This window comes from Bos mutus, chromosome 16, assembly GCF_027580195.1.
Source record: "Bos mutus isolate GX-2022 chromosome 16, NWIPB_WYAK_1.1, whole genome shotgun sequence".
In the NCBI taxonomy this organism is placed as follows: Eukaryota; Metazoa; Chordata; class Mammalia; order Artiodactyla; family Bovidae; genus Bos; species Bos mutus.
In genome coordinates this window covers 55,368,232-55,386,828 of record NC_091632.1, presented here as the reverse complement: position 1 = coordinate 55,386,828, position 18,597 = coordinate 55,368,232, and the positions used below count along the sequence as shown (strand labels likewise).

The following is an 18,597-nucleotide window of genomic DNA, read 5'->3' as shown; positions in this document are numbered from 1 at the left end:
GATTCCTGCTCTCCAGGGGCAGCTTCTTCTCAATTCCTTTAGCTGTTTCTGCTCATATTTACCTCCATTTCTAGAGAAGACTTCCACTGTTATCTATTGACTTTTCAGTTTTAGAGACCACCTACTAACTTCCTACTAAGGAAGAGAGTTAGTTCTCATGGTTCTTTAGATTCTTTGCCCCCACAGTGATGTTTTCTTTCCCCTCTAGCTCCCATTACAATTCAACATACATCTGGGGCAAATCAATATTTAAAGTTTACAGTACTATGGCTTTGTAAGTATTATTCACAAGATACCCAGACTGCATTTTTCTTTCTCATTTATGCTGTTTTCTTTTGTGTTGATAACTGCCTCATTACTCTGTTAAAAATAATTTTAATCTATGCATCTTTGAACTCTGACAGATGGACAACTATGGTATATGTAACAACAGATAATCTTTCAGTTTTAAAACATATTCTTCTTGAGTCCCTGACCTGGAACTCCTTTCCAGGCTTGCTATACAGGTATTGTCCTGGAATTTCTTTTCCCAATGATCCTAGGAATTCATTTTGGCTCTATTTTGGAAACTTTGTTTTCTCTGAATCCCAGGTCTTCCTCTTTGTTTATTTTCTCTTATTTTAAGGACACTTCCTAAGAAAACGTACATGGACGGTAAACTTTTTAAGATTATTCGATCTTAAAGTCTTTACTCCTTCACCACTGACTAAAACTTTGGTTGGGTAAAGTTTTCTAGGTTAGAAATCCTTTTCTCTCACAATTTTGAAGACACTGCTGTATTATGTCTAGCTTCCAGTAGGGCTTCCTATTTGGTAGAGAGGGGATATCAAGGTCTAAATGCTTCCTACACAGCTTTTTAACTTAAATTTAGAAGTACTCTCTGTGCTTCCAATTCCCAAACCCTCTCAGGCAGAAATCAACCTTTTCCCCTGTAGACACTTAGTTTTTGGCTTTCTCTGGTATGTTAAGTTGGGGTTCCCAGGTGGCTCAGTGGTAAAGAATCCATTTCCAATGCAGGAGATGCAGGTTCTTATCTCTGGGTGGGGAAGATCTCCTGAAGAAGGTAATGGTAACCCACTCCGGTATTCTTGCCTGGAGAATCTCATGGACAGAGGAACCTGGTGGGCTACAAACCATGGAGTTGCAAAGACACAACTGAGCGACTGAGCATGCATGGTATGTTAAGCCAGTTGTCACCCATCCATCTGCTTTCCAGCTTCCAACATTTTCTGGATGTCATATCTGCTGCTGGTTGGTTCCTTGCCAATTCTGTCCTTCTTGCTTTCTGACTTTAAGGATCCCTTTGTGACATTACAATAGTATTAAAAAAAAAAAGTAGAAGTAAATGGTTGATCCACTATGTTTAACCAAAAATATATTTTGAATTTTCTATAAGCAGGTATCACAGTATAAACTTATTGCTAATGTTTCTGTTAATACTAACATGAATTTCTGTTAACTTTCTTTCTTGAGCCCAAAGATCTAGTAAGGTAAGTCTACTAATCCCTATTGCATTGACTTAAGACACACTAAAAAAAAAAATTCTACTCTGATGAAATAACAATGGAATAATAGTCAAATGTATGACATACTTAATAATACCAAATTAAAGAGGTAGTTCTCAAATGAGAAGTTAGACTTAATCTAAGTTCTAACATGTGCTCTACAAACGCACATGCCTTTGAGTTACTCTCGCAACTCTCATTCTGCCATGAATTCTCTTTAGGGAAAAATTCCCTATGTTATTTATGGATGAGACTATAAAGCATTCATGAATTAACATGTTTCTTATACTTTCTCAATATCTCACTAATTATCATCAGGTAAAAACATTTGAGTGATATCAGGCTTGAAAAAGAAATTTTCAATGTTAATATTTATTTTGGCAGATTGATGAAAAAATGTGCCTTCATTAAGTCTGAAATATTGATAATAGTATAAATGAGTACATCTTCTACAGAGATTAATGCAAAACTAAAAATGTATACACTTGGTCCTCAGGGAAAAAAAGGTTAAAAACCATAATGACATTTATAACTACTAAAATGACTTTAAAAAAAAGACTGACAATATTAAATGTCAGCAAGGATTTGGAGCAATTGAAATTTTCATATATTGCTGGCAGGGTATAAAATGGGACAACAGCATTGTAGAACTATTTTGACAGTTTCTTACAAAGTTAAACATGTACATTCCATATGACTCTGATTCTACTTTCAGTTCTTTACCCAAGAGAATTGAAAACATACCTACAAAAACAAAACCAAAAACAAACAACTTCCTATCAGTTTTATTCATGATATCTCCAACTTGGAAATTACTCAAATGTCTATCAACAATTATGTGAATAAATGAATTGTGTAAAGTTTAAAATGGAATACTACTCAGCAACAAAAAAGAATGTATTAATGGTACATTTAGTCATAAGGGTAACTCTCAGAAGAAAGTATGCTGAGCAATTCTATTTCTATTACATTCTAAAACAAGGAAAACCTATTGATAATAACAGGAAGCACTGGATTGCCTGGGAGTAGAGGTGGGAAGGACTAAGTATAAGAAGATTGGGAGAAAGATTTTGGAGTGATAAAAATGATCCATATTCTGACTGGGGTAGTAGTTACATGAGTGTACACAACTGCCAAAACTCATCAGTTTGTACACTTAAAATGGGTACATTTTATTGCACGGAAACTGTACTTCAATAAAGTTGATTAAAAAGTGGGAAGGGAATGATAAATGGAGAACTCAGGACAATGACTACCTTGGGGCAGGGGAGTGAAGCAGGTGATGGGATAGAAAGGAACACAAAGGCAGTTTTAACAGGAGGACTGACAATAATCTAGTCCCTCTGTTGGGTATAAGGTTCACAGGTCTTCATTTTTTTAATACATTGTTATAATGTATATATGTAACATATTTTCATAAATACTACTTAATAAAAATGAATTACAATATAATAAAAATACATGGGCTTCAAGGCCAGAAAACAGGGTTTTAACTTTGTGTTCTAATTAGTTCTGTTTGGATAAGTCACTTACCTTCCCTGAGTTTCTTAAAATGACTTAGCCTACCTTAAATCGGTTGTTAAGAGGAAAAGATGAAATAATATACATAAAAGTATGCTGAAAACATAAAGTAATATGTAAATAACTTGGAGACTTTAATCATGGTAGATTAATTAGAAAAGTAGGAGTTGGACGCGACTGAGGGACTTCACTTTCACTTTTCACTTTCATGCGTTGGAGAAGGAAATGGCAACCCACTCCAGTGTTCTTGCCTGGAGAATCCCAGGGACAGGGGAGCCTGGTGGGCTGCCGTTTCTGGGGTCACACGGAGTCGGACACGACTGAAGCGACTTAGCAGCAGCAGCAATGAATAACACATAGAGAACATTAATGGAATACTAGCCATAGCGGGTGGTGATAACATGGGAGGAAGTGGTGGAGGAAGGGTAATGAGAGCAGTCAGCACGTAGATTTCTTACCTTGTGCCAGGTACTGTTCTAAACCTTAATGAAATTACTAACTTAATCCTCATAAAGACCCTATGAGGTAAAAATAACCCACATTTGGAGCTGAGCAAAGGGAGGGATAGAAAAAAATTAAGCAACTTGTCTATGGTCACACAAATGTTTTCTTTTGGCCACGCCATGTGGCATGCAGGATCTGAGCTCCTCAACCAGAGATTAAACCTGTGCCCCTGCATTGGGAGTGCAGAGTCTTAACACTGGATTGCCAGGGGAAGTCTCTTAAGGTCACACAAATTTAAGTGGTAGAGAGGATTCAAACCAGACAAGTTTGATACCAGAAACAACCACACACAGAGAAAAGCAAGTTACTTATTATACAAGGAGCTTAAGACCAAGACATATATAAAGAAAGAAAAGCAAAACTCTACACTGTAGAACACATAAGATATTAGAAACAAGGAATACGGGGTAAAACAACGGATTCATTTTGATATTTGGCAAAACTAATACAATTATGTAAAGTTTAAAAAAAATCATTTAAAGTAATATTTTCATATTTCTATTTTTTTCATATTCTTTCTTACATTTCTCTGTATTTATTCATAGAATAACCTGTCTGAGTAGACTATGAGAGATTTGACATTTTTCTTTAAAAGATACTATTTTATCAGACTTGGCAAGATTTCTTTCTCTAGAATTTAGTTCACACCCTTCCCATAAAATGGTTATTAATGAAATGTCTGCACTGTGGAATCTGATAATCCACACAACTTCCTTAGCAGAAGTCTGCTGCAATTCAGTTAGAAACCAGAAGACACAGGTTCTGGTTGTGAGTCAAAGCACCAAGTAAGTGGCTTATGTGTGGTATCTCAGTTTCCCTGTCTGTGCCACTCATCCTGCGGCAGAGGCTAAGCTGGAAGTAGTGCCGAGCTATTGCTGGGCAGTGTCAGACTCAAACTTAGAATAGCCTTCTTCCCAATGTGCACAACACAGAGACATATTCACACCCAAACTAGGTGACTACTTTGTGATGTTTTCCCATAGGATGTTTATGAAGCTCATTATATTCTGATTTCCAACATAAAAATGACCAGAAAAAAGAGATAGGAAGAATAGAATATAGTAGGATTGACCTAAGGCAACCCAAATTTGCCACATAAGAAAAGAGGGGATAAAGTAAAGATCTGAGGGGAAAAAACTTAAAAGAGAAAAAGGCAAGTGAAATTGAAGGCATCATCATCATCATTTTATCTTTTCAGGCAACTCAGTTAAGACACATGATGCTGCCTGTTTAATATCAGAGTTTTCAAGTAGTACTAAAATCATATACATGGAAAAACAAATACTCTAAAACACATTTAAAAAAATCTATCTTTAGTTTCTAAAGTTTTTATAATGAACATACATTATTACTATAAGAAAACAAATTTCTAAAACTCTTAACTTTTGATATAAGACACAGTGATATAAAACATAACTATAATGCTTTAGAAATATATATATATAAATTAAAGTATACCATGTTAGCCAACAAAAAAGGAAGAGAATAAATTACTATAGATACGCTATCAAGATACAGAGCTTATCTTGATAATATCTAGATTTACAGAAAAAAATTTCTGGTAAAGTTTGTAAAAAAATTGTTGGTTTTTATACAGAAAAGAATGCCTGAATGCACTAAAACCAATTCGCTTTCACAGCTTATTTGCAGTCTTGTCATATTCTCTTAGATACATATAACCACCTACTGAAAACATGAAACAATTTTATGTTTTTATAAGAATTTAGATTTTATAATTTCTACTACTGGATATCTAAAAATAGGATTATACGATGTTAAAAAAAAAACACCTTGCTTCGCTATTTGTCTAGGAGCAGTATGCGCAAAAAAGCTCCTTCACAGCAACTCAGATGTAATACTTGTAAAATATTATATGAGGCAGGCATTTTTAATGTCTACTTCTAATTTAAAAACATACCCAGCTCTTTGGCTGTAGCTCCTCTTTCCTTTGGATCTTCAGACACTACTAACTGCGTAAAGCATTTCCTTCCCAGGGACTTCTGGACAGCTGCTATCTAAAAAGTTTTTCAAAAAGAAAGAAAGAAAAAAAAAAAAAAACTTTGGGGGAAACTGTTGCATTAAGTTAGAAAGCTGAAAACAATTTGAGGAAGGTTTCATTATTTTCTAAACCAGTCCATACAACAAAACATGACACGTTTTTCCTATAAACATTTTCAAAGAAAATCTCTTACCTTATCTTTGGATAAAAGAGGACTGTAGGAAAAAAGAGAGAGAGGGGAAAAAAGAATTAAAAAAATATTATAGCAGCAAAATGCTTCCAAACAAATGTCACTGAAACGGCTGTAAAAAAAAAAGAAAAGAAAAAAATACAGCTTCTCCGGATTCTAATATTAGCACAGAACATTTCCACTGCTGAAACATTACCACTGGTTCACACAGTTCAAAGTGCAACTATATCATGTGTTAATCTTAGATGGCCAATAACTAATGAAAAACCTCCAAAGAAGCTATAAATACTGAGAGTCAGCAGGGGAAAAAATGTCAACCTTTGCTAATCATGTATTTCAAGAGTATTTTATACATATTAAAATTTCAGTTTATGTCATTATCGTCTAAAGTTGATTATGGTAGAAGATAATTTTATTCACATTTTCCACAGAAAAGGATAAAAAAAAGACATAATCTGTAAATATATTTTAGGGAACACTCAAGATAAAAGAATGTATACATTCACCAAAAAGTATACACAGTAATGTTCACAGCCATTTTATTCATAATGTTAAAAAACTGGAAACAATCCAAATGTCTATTAACAATATAATGGATAAATAAATTACTGCACAGTCATATAATGAATCCACATAGGAGTAAAGCAGAGCAAATTACCACTGCAGGTAGCAACATGTAACACAGACGTAATCATGTGCAAAAAAGCTAGATACAAAAATCTAGTCTGTGTGATAACATTTATGTAAAACTGCAGGACAGGCAAATACAGTGTTACAGAACTCAGACAGCAGTTACTATCTGAGGGGATGGGTGCTGGCTTTGTACACAAATTAGGGTGCTTTCTGAGGGGCTGGACTGTTTTGATTCTTGGTCAGAGTATTAGTTGCATATATGTATCTGTACATGTAAAAATTCAGCTGTGTATTGTAATAGTCAAACATTTTGTATTAATTTTAGGTGTATAATTTTGGGGAATTATCAAATATAAGCATACAATTTTAGGTTTGGTTTACAATACTATCTACTGTTCACTAGTAGAAATTCTCTAGAGATGTGAAGCAATGTGACTGAAGACTAGTTTTTAAATTATGTGTTGGCACTAATGAGGACCTATTGTATAGCATAGGGAACTCTACTCAATTCTCTGTAATGACCTATATGGGAAAAGAATCTAAAAAACAGTGGGTATATGTATAAAAGTATAACTGATTCACTTTGCTGTATACCTGAAACTAACACCACATTATGAATCAACTATACTGCGATAAAAATTAAAAAAACATTATGTGTTGGCAAGTTGCCTTATATTTAAAAAGAGGAAAAAAAAGAAAAAGAGTCACGTCTATATTAGATTCAATAACTCTTTATTTTTAAATAATTAAAACATTTGTAACAGATTAAACAATTATTAGTTCCCTGGGAAGAGCAGAAAAGTATCTATATTGAATGTTTTGAAAGTAAGAAAACAATCTCCCTTATCTATCTTTAATATTCCATTATTTAAAAGTTTTACAAAGCCAAAAGTTAACCTATTTAACATATTAAAATTAGGTCATAATGCAGAATCCATAAAAAGACTGTTTTAAAAGTTCAAACTAACACAAGAAAATTGTACATCCCAGAAATCTGCACTAGTTTAAAATAATTATCATATCCCCTCACCTTTATAATTCTGAGTCTTCAAATAATAATTAAAATATATATACTTAAGTGCTTTATTATTACTATGTTCAGTTTTAAAAATCCAACTCTTTGATACAAATCAAATAATTTAAAATTATCTGGTATTCTGATTAAATGCATTTGCATTCCAGTATCAGGCTACTCTTAAAAGTGTGTTTTTACTACAACATACAGAGACAGACATAGAAACACTGGAAAACAATTGTAATAAAAATCCTAACACAAATTTTTCCATTGGAATCACCTAACCTCTTAAGCAAAAATTAATTGAAATTAGAAGTTACATTAAAAAATTTCTAATTAGAAGGTGCTTTGAATTTTGTAAAACAGACCTTTTGCTAAGTTTTGTGTAAGAAACAGATAAAATCTGAGAAAGGAACCAAATCATTTTATTAATTTTAATTTCTCCAGTTAGCATTAACAAAACAAATAAGTGAATTCTGCATTTTAAATATTCAGTATTACAATGCTTCTCCAATATTCTATTCCAATTCATTGTAAACAGTCAAGTACTTACTCTTGATGGGTTGCACAAAATTTAGCAAGCCGTTCAAAATCTTCACCATTAAATCCTTTTTCTGAATTCCTCAAAGGTGTAACTGTATGTGGTTGTACAGTTTTCCATTTTGTTTCTAAATTTAAAATATTTGTTAGTCACTAGCTATTACAAAACACGTTTAGAAGGGAAAATACTTAACTGGCTCTACTGATAAAGATTATCATGCAAAATTATCTTTTTAGCCCAAAGTTAACACAGAAATAGCTAAGTGATTGTTTTTAAATCTAAGTATATATCCCAGAGACTAAATCAGCCAAGGACATCAGAAGAAATGAAAAAGTTGCAAGTGTTCTTTTCTTGGCACTTGTATGAAAAACAAAATACAAAGACAAAAACTTTCTTAAAATGAGGTAAACTTGCGGTAAAAATGCTACTTTCTTTGCAACACTAACTTGACTAGAAACATCTACTTCCTGACCTAGAAAACCAGGTCAAATATGTTAACTTTCTAGATAGCAACTTGTTAGATTATTGATAATTCTGCATTCTAGTTTGTACTCACCCCACTGTTCTTGAATGGCAGAAAGATTTGCGAGCAATTGCTCGTGATACAGTCGTTCGAGCTTAATGAATTTCATTGCTTTCTCATCTGAACAGAAAATTTAAGGAAAATAGGAATCCAGGCTACAGAATAATGTCTTAGATTAACTGAGAATTTTGAAGTTTATAAAAAACTGAGAGGGCTCTAAATAATTTTAAATTTAAACAAAAAAGTAAGGGTTTTTGGTTTTGAAGTAGGTAAATTTTAATGTTGCATATCATGCAGTAAGCTACCTGGTTTCTATTCTATCAGTAAACAGGAGACACAAAGAGAAGGTTTTAATGTTCAAGAAATGCCTGCTTGCTAATAATACCTCTAGCAGAGTCAATTAAATATAATTTAATTGGAAATAGGGCCCATATGGAATCCGTAATCTAAGTGTTACCCCTCCTTTTTCTCTCCTTAAATTACCTTCTGTCAAGCCACTATGTTACCCTCTAGTCAAATGTTTGTTTCTGATTTCAACTCCACGTGATCCTTATTTTTCACTGAATGCTTTTTTTTTTTTGTAAATTAACTTGCCATAGTGATTTTTATAATTATGTGATTTGACTTTTTTTGGTAGATTTTCTTAGGAATTTCTGCCTTCTCCATCTGTATCACACATTCAGCATTATATGAGGTCAAGACAAGCTGTCCAACTGTCTACCTTCCTTTGGGCCATGTTCTAAATGTTGACCCAGAAAGAAGGAAGAGAAAAAACTCATTGTTTAGCTTTTTAGTCTTCCCATGGTCACTCAGAGGTTTAGTTCTCTCTCTCATTTGTGTCTTAAATATATGCCAGGGATCATAAAATAGACCAGGGAGAAGCAGAGACAATTCTATTTTCCTCTGCTCATAACTTAAAAATATACCAATGTTTCTCACACTTTACTGAACATAAATGTTATTTGAAAATCTTGGTAAAATACAGATTTATGAGTCTGATCCCCAGAAGCTCTGATTCTAAAGCCCACGAGTTTGCATTTCTAGGAAGCTCCCAGGGAAGCTGATGTGCTCTGCACTGTACTACATCATACTCATCATTTGGGTAGTCCTAAGCTTCATTTCCTTAAGAATTTGATTTCCTCCAGACTTAGTGATGAACAGCCACTGCCCTAAGTTTCTACCACACTTTACTAGTTTACTTGATAGGGGTTCAGGATGACAACTGCTTGTCCCCCAATCTGTAGTGAAAATCAGTAAGGTTAGGAGAAAAAAGAAATCACACAAATGGGGAAATAAAGATACTTAGGATGAGTTCTCTCTAAAGTGTATATATTGGACCTTCTCTGAAAAAATAAAAACAATTTTAAGAGAGGGAAATTAAAAAATGGAAGGAATAAATCTTTCTTTTACTCAAGTTATGGGCTTTCCAGGTGGTGCTAGTAGTAAAGAACGTGCTTGCCACTACAGGTAGATGTAAGAGATGTGGGTTCAATCCCTGGGTCTGAAAAATCCCCTGGAGAAGGGCATGGCAACTAACTCTGGTATTCTTGCCTGGAGAATCCCATGGACAGAGGAGCCTGGCAGGCTACAGTCCATTGGGTTGTAGAGAGTCGGACGTGACTGAAGAGACAGCACAAACAAAAGTTAACATGCAGTCTTCCTTGACAACAGTTATTCTGTTTATCGCTAATGAAGAACTCTTCATTAGCAATAGATATAGCAAATTTTGCAAATTAGATATAGCAAATCTTCCCTTTGCTATATATATATATATATATATAGCTATAATAAGAGTCATGAGATTTGCTATGTATAATATGGCTGACAAACTCTACCATATGAATATTACTTGCTTTGTACTTCTGTTTAATTCAAAAGAAAACAAATCCAATGGGTTTTTATTTTTTTGCAACATGCATTCTCCCCTTCCTCCACACACAAATATTTAGATTTTGGTAAAATTAGAGCTTGTCCACAGGAGGTCAAACTTGGGTGGTTCTAGAGAATTTTCTGGAGTAACAAATGTCCTACATCTTGTTTTCTGAGACGGTTACATGGGTCCATGAAACAAAATCCAGTGACAACAACAGATTATACATTCATTGGAGGTAAATCTCAATTTTAAAAGTGGGCAGTTCACTAAGCGTTCTAGGCATTTCTTCTTGTAATTAAAAAAAGGATACAGTCCTCCTCCTGGAAATAAGACTCTGCTATCTGTTAAAAACAAATAAAAAACAGAGAAAGTTAAATTAACAGTTGAATAAAAAGACAAATTTGGAAGAAACCAAAACCTTGAAACTCTCAAAATCTTTGATATCAAACTAAGAAAACTCTTAACCATATTCGCCAGTTCAGAAAAAAATATGACTCTAGGCACAAGACACATTTTTGAAGTCACTTGTCTCAAGAAAAGCAAACACAGGCATTCTTTGGTCTGTACACAATCTCATTCTTTCTATTCTATTTCAAGTCAAAGCAAACATCACTGATTCACTAGAGTTTAGAATAAGAACTCTAAAGAATGAGAGAGATGCTATCGAGGCTTATAAAGTAGAACATGAATGAAAGGATGGCTGTATCATGAACTAAAAAACTGAACTATGTCAGGTCACAAGGGATCTTAAAACCCATTGGTCTCATTAGTATTTCACAAACTACCTCAGGGGACACAGACTTTTCATTCTCTTTTGATATTTCATAAAAGGACAGACCAAATGCTACTAGTTGAGCAATGATGTTTGGAATAGATACAAAGTGCTGCATGGGATAAAGGGCACTGGATGGGAGGGCAAGGTCCAGGGACTCAGCCTCTGCACCCAGCTGAGGCATATCCCTTAGCAGATTCATTCTAGGGCAACTTTAAATTTAAAAATTCTTTGAGTCTAAAAACTTTGGAATCCTTTATTCAGATATAGCATTTATCAATAGAACAGTAAAAACAAAAGTATACATGGAGAAATATTTGCATGAATTGACTATTGTCATACTTAAAATACTTCATTAAGTAGTTTACACTTTCAGTTTGCCCTGATTTTTCCTAAGTCTCTAATGAAAAAGGTATTCTGTTTATGGATCAAGACCTCTACTTTCCAGGAAACTATCAGTACAAAGAGCAGTAAAGTACCAGTCAAACCTATAAATCAGAAATAAAAAAAAGGAATGTTTTTTTCTCTAAATCCCACAGTGGAAAAAGTATAGTTTTAAAGGAAATAGTTGCCTAGCTTAAAATTTATTCTATATATCTAATATTCTTCCAGGAGCAAAACAACAATATAGATGGACCCAATCACCTCTCTGTAAATTGTCAGCTTAATCAATTAGCTTTCAGACTTCTGGGACAGTTCCAGTCCCATAGGTGCAACCATAAAGACAGGATCATGAAACCCAAGGCCTCAAAAGTAAAAAGGCACTTCCAGGTGAAAGGGCAGCTTGAAAAATAAATACACAGGGTGCCTTCTTCTATAAAAACCTACTCCTGACAAGTCGAGCAGGGTAAAAGAAGGTGTGATTTTCTTTGATGCCCCAAATGTCTAAATCCAGGAGGTAGCTTGGTAGAGCAGAAAAACATGAAAGTTTGAAGGTGAATAATCTGTGTTCTAGACCAAGCTTTGCCACTACCAGCTGTGTGACTCTGGACGTGTCATTTCATGTCCCAACCTCGGCTTCCTTATTTGTAAAACAGGGTCAATAATACCTACAACTCCAGGAGACAGAACGTGTGTCTAGTACAGTGCCCAGGACACAGCAGCAAGTGCTTAAAACGGGTTGCACTTGCTGACTCTGGACCAGAAATACTCTACCAGTGCAGAGCAGAATCGTGAAGAAGTGAGTTGAAAATCACTTTGGGAGGGCAGTAATTTTAAGTAATTTTAACCAGTTTTCCTGGTTTAAGGCATCTTTTATCTACTGGGAACAAAAAGGAATTAGGAAGGTGTATGTGTTTGTCCGCAGTCCCACAGAGTGGCTTCAAGGATCCCAGTGAAGCCATTTCCTGCTTGAGTCTGAGATGAGTTTCATGACATGCTCACTGAGCACAGAGTACAGCACTTGAACTTCTTCTCACGTCTTTAGGAAAAACTCTCAAGTTTATGACTTAGGTTATACACTTAAAGCTAACCTGCCATTATATCAACAAAGTCAGTGTATAAGAGATTACTCACACCCAAGAAAAATAATTTTTCTTTTTTGGCCACACTACACGGCCTGTGGAACTTCCCTGATGAGCTATCAGACCCATGCCCCCTGCAGTGGAAGTGCAGGTCTTAACCACTGGACCACCAGGGAAGTCCCCAAGAAAAGTAATTTTTAAATGGAATCTTCGAGAGATCCAAGAACTTTAGTGTGGACTCTGGAACCAGACATGGACTTGAATCTTGTCTCTATGACTTATTGGCTGTGTGACATCAGACAAGTTAAAAAAAAATCTTCTTTGGTTATAATAATGTGTCATTCTGACAGTATTACTGTGAGGATTAAATGGCCTAAAAACCTAGAATAGTGCTACTAAAACAGTATTTCCTATTTTAGTATTCTTATCATTGAGGCTGTTATTACTACTGTTATGTCAATACTGACAGAGATGTACAATGGATGCTTGGAAAACAAGAATCAACAAAACATATTAAGTGCCAAAAGAAAAAAAGAGTTCCAAGAGCTAAAAAACGTAAGTGAATATCTGCAGTGATCATAGTCATTAATATCAAATGTCCTTTGGCATATATTCATCCATATAATATGTTAGAAATAGTAACTATCCTGTAATTAACTCTCCATTAATACTTCCTTATTTCTGTCAGTGGAACTACCATTCCTCCTAACTGGGTATTCCTAGAATTACTCTTCTCTGATTTCTTTATCATCCCTTTTTTCATTATCTACACCGAGTCCCTAGGTCAAGATTTCAAATTCACCTCTCTGTGTTTCCACTGTCACCACCTTAACCTAGTAACTATTCTCACTTTATGTTTGAATTATAAACTTCTTCTTTTACCTCTTACCTTTATCAAAAATATATATATTTACATGGTTTAAAGAGTTAAACGGTTCTATAAGATGTGTTTAAGAAAGGCCCTGCTGTTCGTGTCCGATTCTCCTTTCTTCAGGAGCAAGCACTAAGATATCTCTTTTTTAAAAAATGCTGTATCTCTAAATATTATGCTTATATTTTCTATTTCTTGATTTTTTTTTTCAGTTTTAGAAAATGGGGATTGAGTCTTTTGCTCCTTCCCCTACAAACATATACCACACATACTTTCTCTCACATATTGACCTATCCCATGCTGTTATATTGTAGTAAAAGGTAGGCAAACATTTAATGTTTACCTTATTATGAGTAAGCCATGTAGTAAACTCTCATTATTTTTCCTTTCATGAAAACTTTCTGTTTTCACTGGAGTTTCTTTTTTCCTTTTTTTTTTGGTATAGTTTTCCATGCACTTATCGCTTATACAACGCTAGTCTATCAAGAGTTGAAAACTTCCCTCAATGTATTCAGACACACCAAATATTCAGAAATCGGAAAATGATATAAAAGTTTCTCCCCAGACCCTTCTGATCTGCTCAAATAAAAGTGGGTACACTCTCCTTCTTGGTACAAAGCTGTCATCTAAGACTCTCTCTTCTCCTAGAGAACCCCTTCACCCGTCTCCGGGGTAGCACCCCATTTTCTTTTATCTTAATCTTCCTGTTCCTTGGTTTACTCTCTTGTTTTGGTGGAGTACATCATATAGTGACTTCCTGAGAAAGGATGAAAAGGAAATATCACAGACCCTGACATAGGAACATTCCTGGTATAGCTGAGGAAGTGCTAGGAGGCCAGTGTACCTGGAAAGAAGTGAATAAGAAGGAGTTTTAGGAATTAAGGTCTAAGAGGTAACAGGGCCAGATCATGGAGTGTCTTGCCATGGTAAGAATTTTGGCTTTTACTCTCAATGTGAAAAGAAGTCAATGGATGGCTTTGAACAGAGAAGTCTCATGATCCCAACTAACATTTTATCTGGATCACAATGACTGCTATGTAGAGGAAGGGGAAAAAAACCTAAATGGAAATAAAGGTAAAGCAGAGAGGGTTCTACAATTAGTTTACTGCAAGAATCTGAATGAAATCTGATAGTGTCTTGTACTATCAAGATGGCGGCAATGAAGGAGGAAAGAAGACATCAGAATCTGCATATATTTTTTAAATAGATTGGCAGGATCTGCTGATTAGATATGGACGTGGGGAAAAGTGAAGGATGACTTCAAAGTATTTGGTCTCAGCAACTAGAGGGATGGATATGCCATCTAACAAAAGGGAGAAAAAAAAGTCAAAGTCTGATTTTGGGCATCTTAAGTTTGAGAGGCCCATGAGATGCCTCAGGAAGCTGGATGTTTAGTCTATACTGCAGGACTGAATCCTCAAAAACTCCAATGTTTAACAATCAGTAAAATTTGGAGGACTCAACAAATGACCCAGAGAAGGCATATCCAGTGAGGTAAGATATAAAAGTGGAAAGTGGGGGGGTCCTAAAAAGCAAAAGAAAATGCTGCAAAATAGAGCATGTGATCAACTTGTCAGAGCTTCTAATACTTCTGGTAGGAAGAAAACTGAGGACTAACAATTAGATTCACATGAGTGTGCAATACGGAGATCAATCCTGGCGTTTACAGTGCAATTCTGGTGGGGTAGTGGCACAAAGGCCACTCTGGAATGAGTTCAAGCGTCATCTGAATATGGAATGTTACCTAGGTAGAACTCTTGCCCAATGTATTTTCAGTTCAGTTCAGTTCAGTTCAGTCGCTCAGTCGAGTCTGACTCTTTGCGACCCCATGAATTGTAGCACGCCAGGCCTCCCTGTTCATGACCAACTCCTGGAGTTTACTCAAACTCATGTCCATCGAGTCGGTGATGCCACCCAGCCATCTCATCCTGTGTCGTCCCCTTTTCCTCCTGCTCCCAATCCCTCCCAGCATCAGAGTCTTTTCCAATGAGTCAGTACTTTGCATCAGGTGGCCAAAGCACTGGAGTCTCAGCTTTAACATCAGTCCTTCCAATGAACACCCAGGACTGATCTCCTTTAGAATGGACTGGTTGGATCTCCTTGCAGTCCAAGGGACTCTCAAGAGTCTTCTCCAACACCACAGTTCAAAGCATCAATTCATCGGCACTCAGCTTTCTTCACAGTCCAACTCTCACGTCCACACATGACTACTGCAAAAACCATAGCCTTGACTAGACGGACCTTTAGTAATGTCTCTGTTTTTTATTATGCTATCTAGGTTGGTCATAACTTTCCTTCCAAGGAGTAACCGTCTTTTAATTTCATGGCTGCAATCACATCTGCAGTGATTTTGGAGCCCCCCAAAATAAAGTGTGACATGTTTCCACTGTTTCCCCATCTATTTGCCATGAAGTGATGGGACCAGATGCCATGATCTTAGTTTTCTGAATGTTGAGCTTTAGGCCAACTTTTTCACTCTCCTCTTTTACTTTATGAAGAAATAATCAGACAGATCCTAATTATGGGACATTTTTACAAGAACTCTTAACTCTTCAGACGTGTCAATGTTATAAAAGCAAAAATAAACCAACAAATAAAACAGAATGCAGGGAATTGTTCTGGATTACTAAGGATTAAAGAATGTTCACAACCAAATGCAATGTGCGCTCCTTCACTGGATCCTGGATCAGAGGGAAACTAGTTATAATGAATATTTGTGGAACAACATGAAGAAACAAATATAGGCTCTATATTAAATAATATTAAACCAACGTCTCATTTCTTGGGGTTGATAGTGGCATTGTAAGTTATTTAGGAGAGTGTCATTGTTCTTGGGAAATTTATGTGCAAGTATTTAAGGGTGAAGTGATGTAATGCCTGAAAATTACTTTAAGATGTTTCATGGAAAATAAATATGTGGGGTAGGGTTGAGTGGGAGGAGGGGAAACGAAAATCTGGCAAAATGTTAACAGCTGTCAAATTCAAGTGAAAGACACAGTGTGAACTTCTGGGAATTACTAAATAATGGGGAAAAACAAGTCACTCCACTTCTCTCTAACTTGTGTTTCCCTTGAGAGTAACTGACAGGATATTTTGTATTCTTGGACTATGGAAGGCAGTCATCAGCTGACTGCTGTTGCCCTGGTGTCTCAGTTTACTGCAGTCTCAGCCATCTCTTTCCAACAAGCAATGTTTGAATTAGTGACAGAGAAATATAGTTACACCGCTAATGTTTAATTACTTTTATGTTAAGCATACCAAGTGTTATTGATATGTTAAGTACTTGTACATGCAGTATTTCACTGAGTCGTCTACAACATTACAGAAGATGAAACTAAAAGCTGCTTAGTTTGTTAGTATGGGTTAGGGTTAGATTTTAAAGTAGAGCCAGAGCCCATACTTTAAAGCCACCAATATACTCTCTAATCTTCTTTGCCAGGAGAGGACAGAATGCTGAGGTATTTCAGAAGCATAACCTACAGGACTAGCAAACTGACATATTCCTAGGGGATGAAGGTGGAGTTCTACTTTGAGACATTAAAACAAATTAAATAATCTGCATCTGATCAAGACTGTTATCATCTTCCTGCCTAAAAATGTGATTTTCTACTAGATCTGCTTCAGCTATAGGATCACCTGCTAGTAGAAAAGAGCATTCTCCTTACATTTAATGTAACAATAGCCCAGTGACATAAACTGCTTGAAAAGATTTGGCTACACTTAGCTGTTTCTATTTACTCCAAATGTCCATTTCCCCAACTTTTTATTGAAATTCTACATAAGACTTCAAAGAATAGTAAAATCAACAGTCATATACCTTTTATTTAGATTTGTCAATTATTGACATTTTGCCAAATCTTCTCTTTTTCTTTCCCTTTCTTACACGTTTTTTCCCACTGAAATATCTTAAGTTGCAGGCATTATATAACTTTACTCCTAAATACTACTTTCACGTGTGTTTCCCAAGAATGAAGACACTCTCCTACATGACCTTCAATTCCATTATCAATCTCAAGAAATTTGACAATGATGCAATAGTAGTATTATTATACAGTCAGTATTCAAATTTCTGTCAAGTTGTCCCCAAAACACATGCTTTGAGAGATGTGGGTTTGATCCCTGGTTCAGAAAGAGACCCTAGAGTAGGAAATGGCAACCCACTCCAGTATTCTTGCCTGGAAAATTCCATGGATGGAGGAGCCCAGTGGGCTACAGAGTCAGACAGGGTTGCAAAGAGTCAGACACGACTGAGCAACTGAGCACAAAACAAAGCCCTACAATTATAAGGAACTTGCTTTGTGAGGGAGTCTTTTATCTCGCATTTGTAAAGATGATTATAATGTCTCTCTAAATTGTTTGGAGAATGAAATAACCATTAGTGTAAATATCCTTTACAAACTCAATCCATTGTACAAATTTAAAGAAGGATCAAAGATTACAAAGCTGCCTTGGTATTGGTGGTTCTCAACTACAGTTCTCAACTATGGTTAACATGTACTATATATGTTACCAGCACACCAGAGGTCAACAAGTAGTACACATTTTCTCAAAGGCATTCTTCAAGCCCACCAAGGAGGTAATATAAATTTGTAAGAACATATGTTTTCCTGCATTGGGACAAAAGCTATTTTACTTAAAAAAAATTATTCCCTGCTTATTGCAAATGTTTAATGAACAGGAAGAGTGAGTGAAATAAAATTGAAGCTTCTTCCATTCCCATATATGAATTATTTTCATTTTAAAAAAAGAAAATAAAACACAGTTCATAAATACCTTAATCTTTTCAGAATTATCTCATGTAAAACCTTCCGTATTACTGTCTTTAAGGTCTCCCAGTCTCCAGGCTCTCCATCTTCTAGTTTACCCTCTCAATCATCAAGAATTATATTTCTAGAATTCTAATTTTGGCACCTCCATAATTAAAAGCTCTCAGCCTCTAAAAGCAAGACCTTAATGTTACAAGTTATCCAATCTTAATTCCCATCTCTCTTCCATCTTAATCTTCAAAATGATATCCCAGTCATGTCTTTGCAAAGGCTGATCTCTTTCTGTACCAGTTCATTTTCTTTATCTATTGTGAGCCTATAAATCCTGCAAAACCCAGCTCAAGAATCACCTTCTTTCTGTCTAATGTCCAAAGGACAAAGTTAATCATGCATTTGTGCTTTTGCTGAACCTGAAGCACAC

At 35.4% G+C, this 18,597-nt stretch overlaps 1 protein-coding gene across 4 annotated transcripts in view; it reads right to left on the bottom strand.

Moving 5' to 3' along the window:
* CNST (consortin, connexin sorting protein) overlaps positions 1-18,597 on the bottom strand; it is a 96,759-nt gene that overhangs the window by 19,328 nt on the left and 58,834 nt on the right. For all 4 annotated transcript variants that reach the window (XM_005893385.3, XM_070385374.1, XM_070385376.1 and 1 more), the window contains 5 exons: positions 10,615-10,645; positions 8,465-8,551; positions 7,921-8,035; positions 5,723-5,744; positions 5,449-5,545 (listed from right to left, as the gene is read on the bottom strand). In XM_005893385.3, the coding sequence (XP_005893447.2) occupies positions 5,449-5,545; positions 5,723-5,744; positions 7,921-8,035; positions 8,465-8,551; positions 10,615-10,645 (352 nt within the window). The remainder of the gene's footprint in view (positions 1-5,448; positions 5,546-5,722; positions 5,745-7,920; positions 8,036-8,464; positions 8,552-10,614; positions 10,646-18,597) is intronic.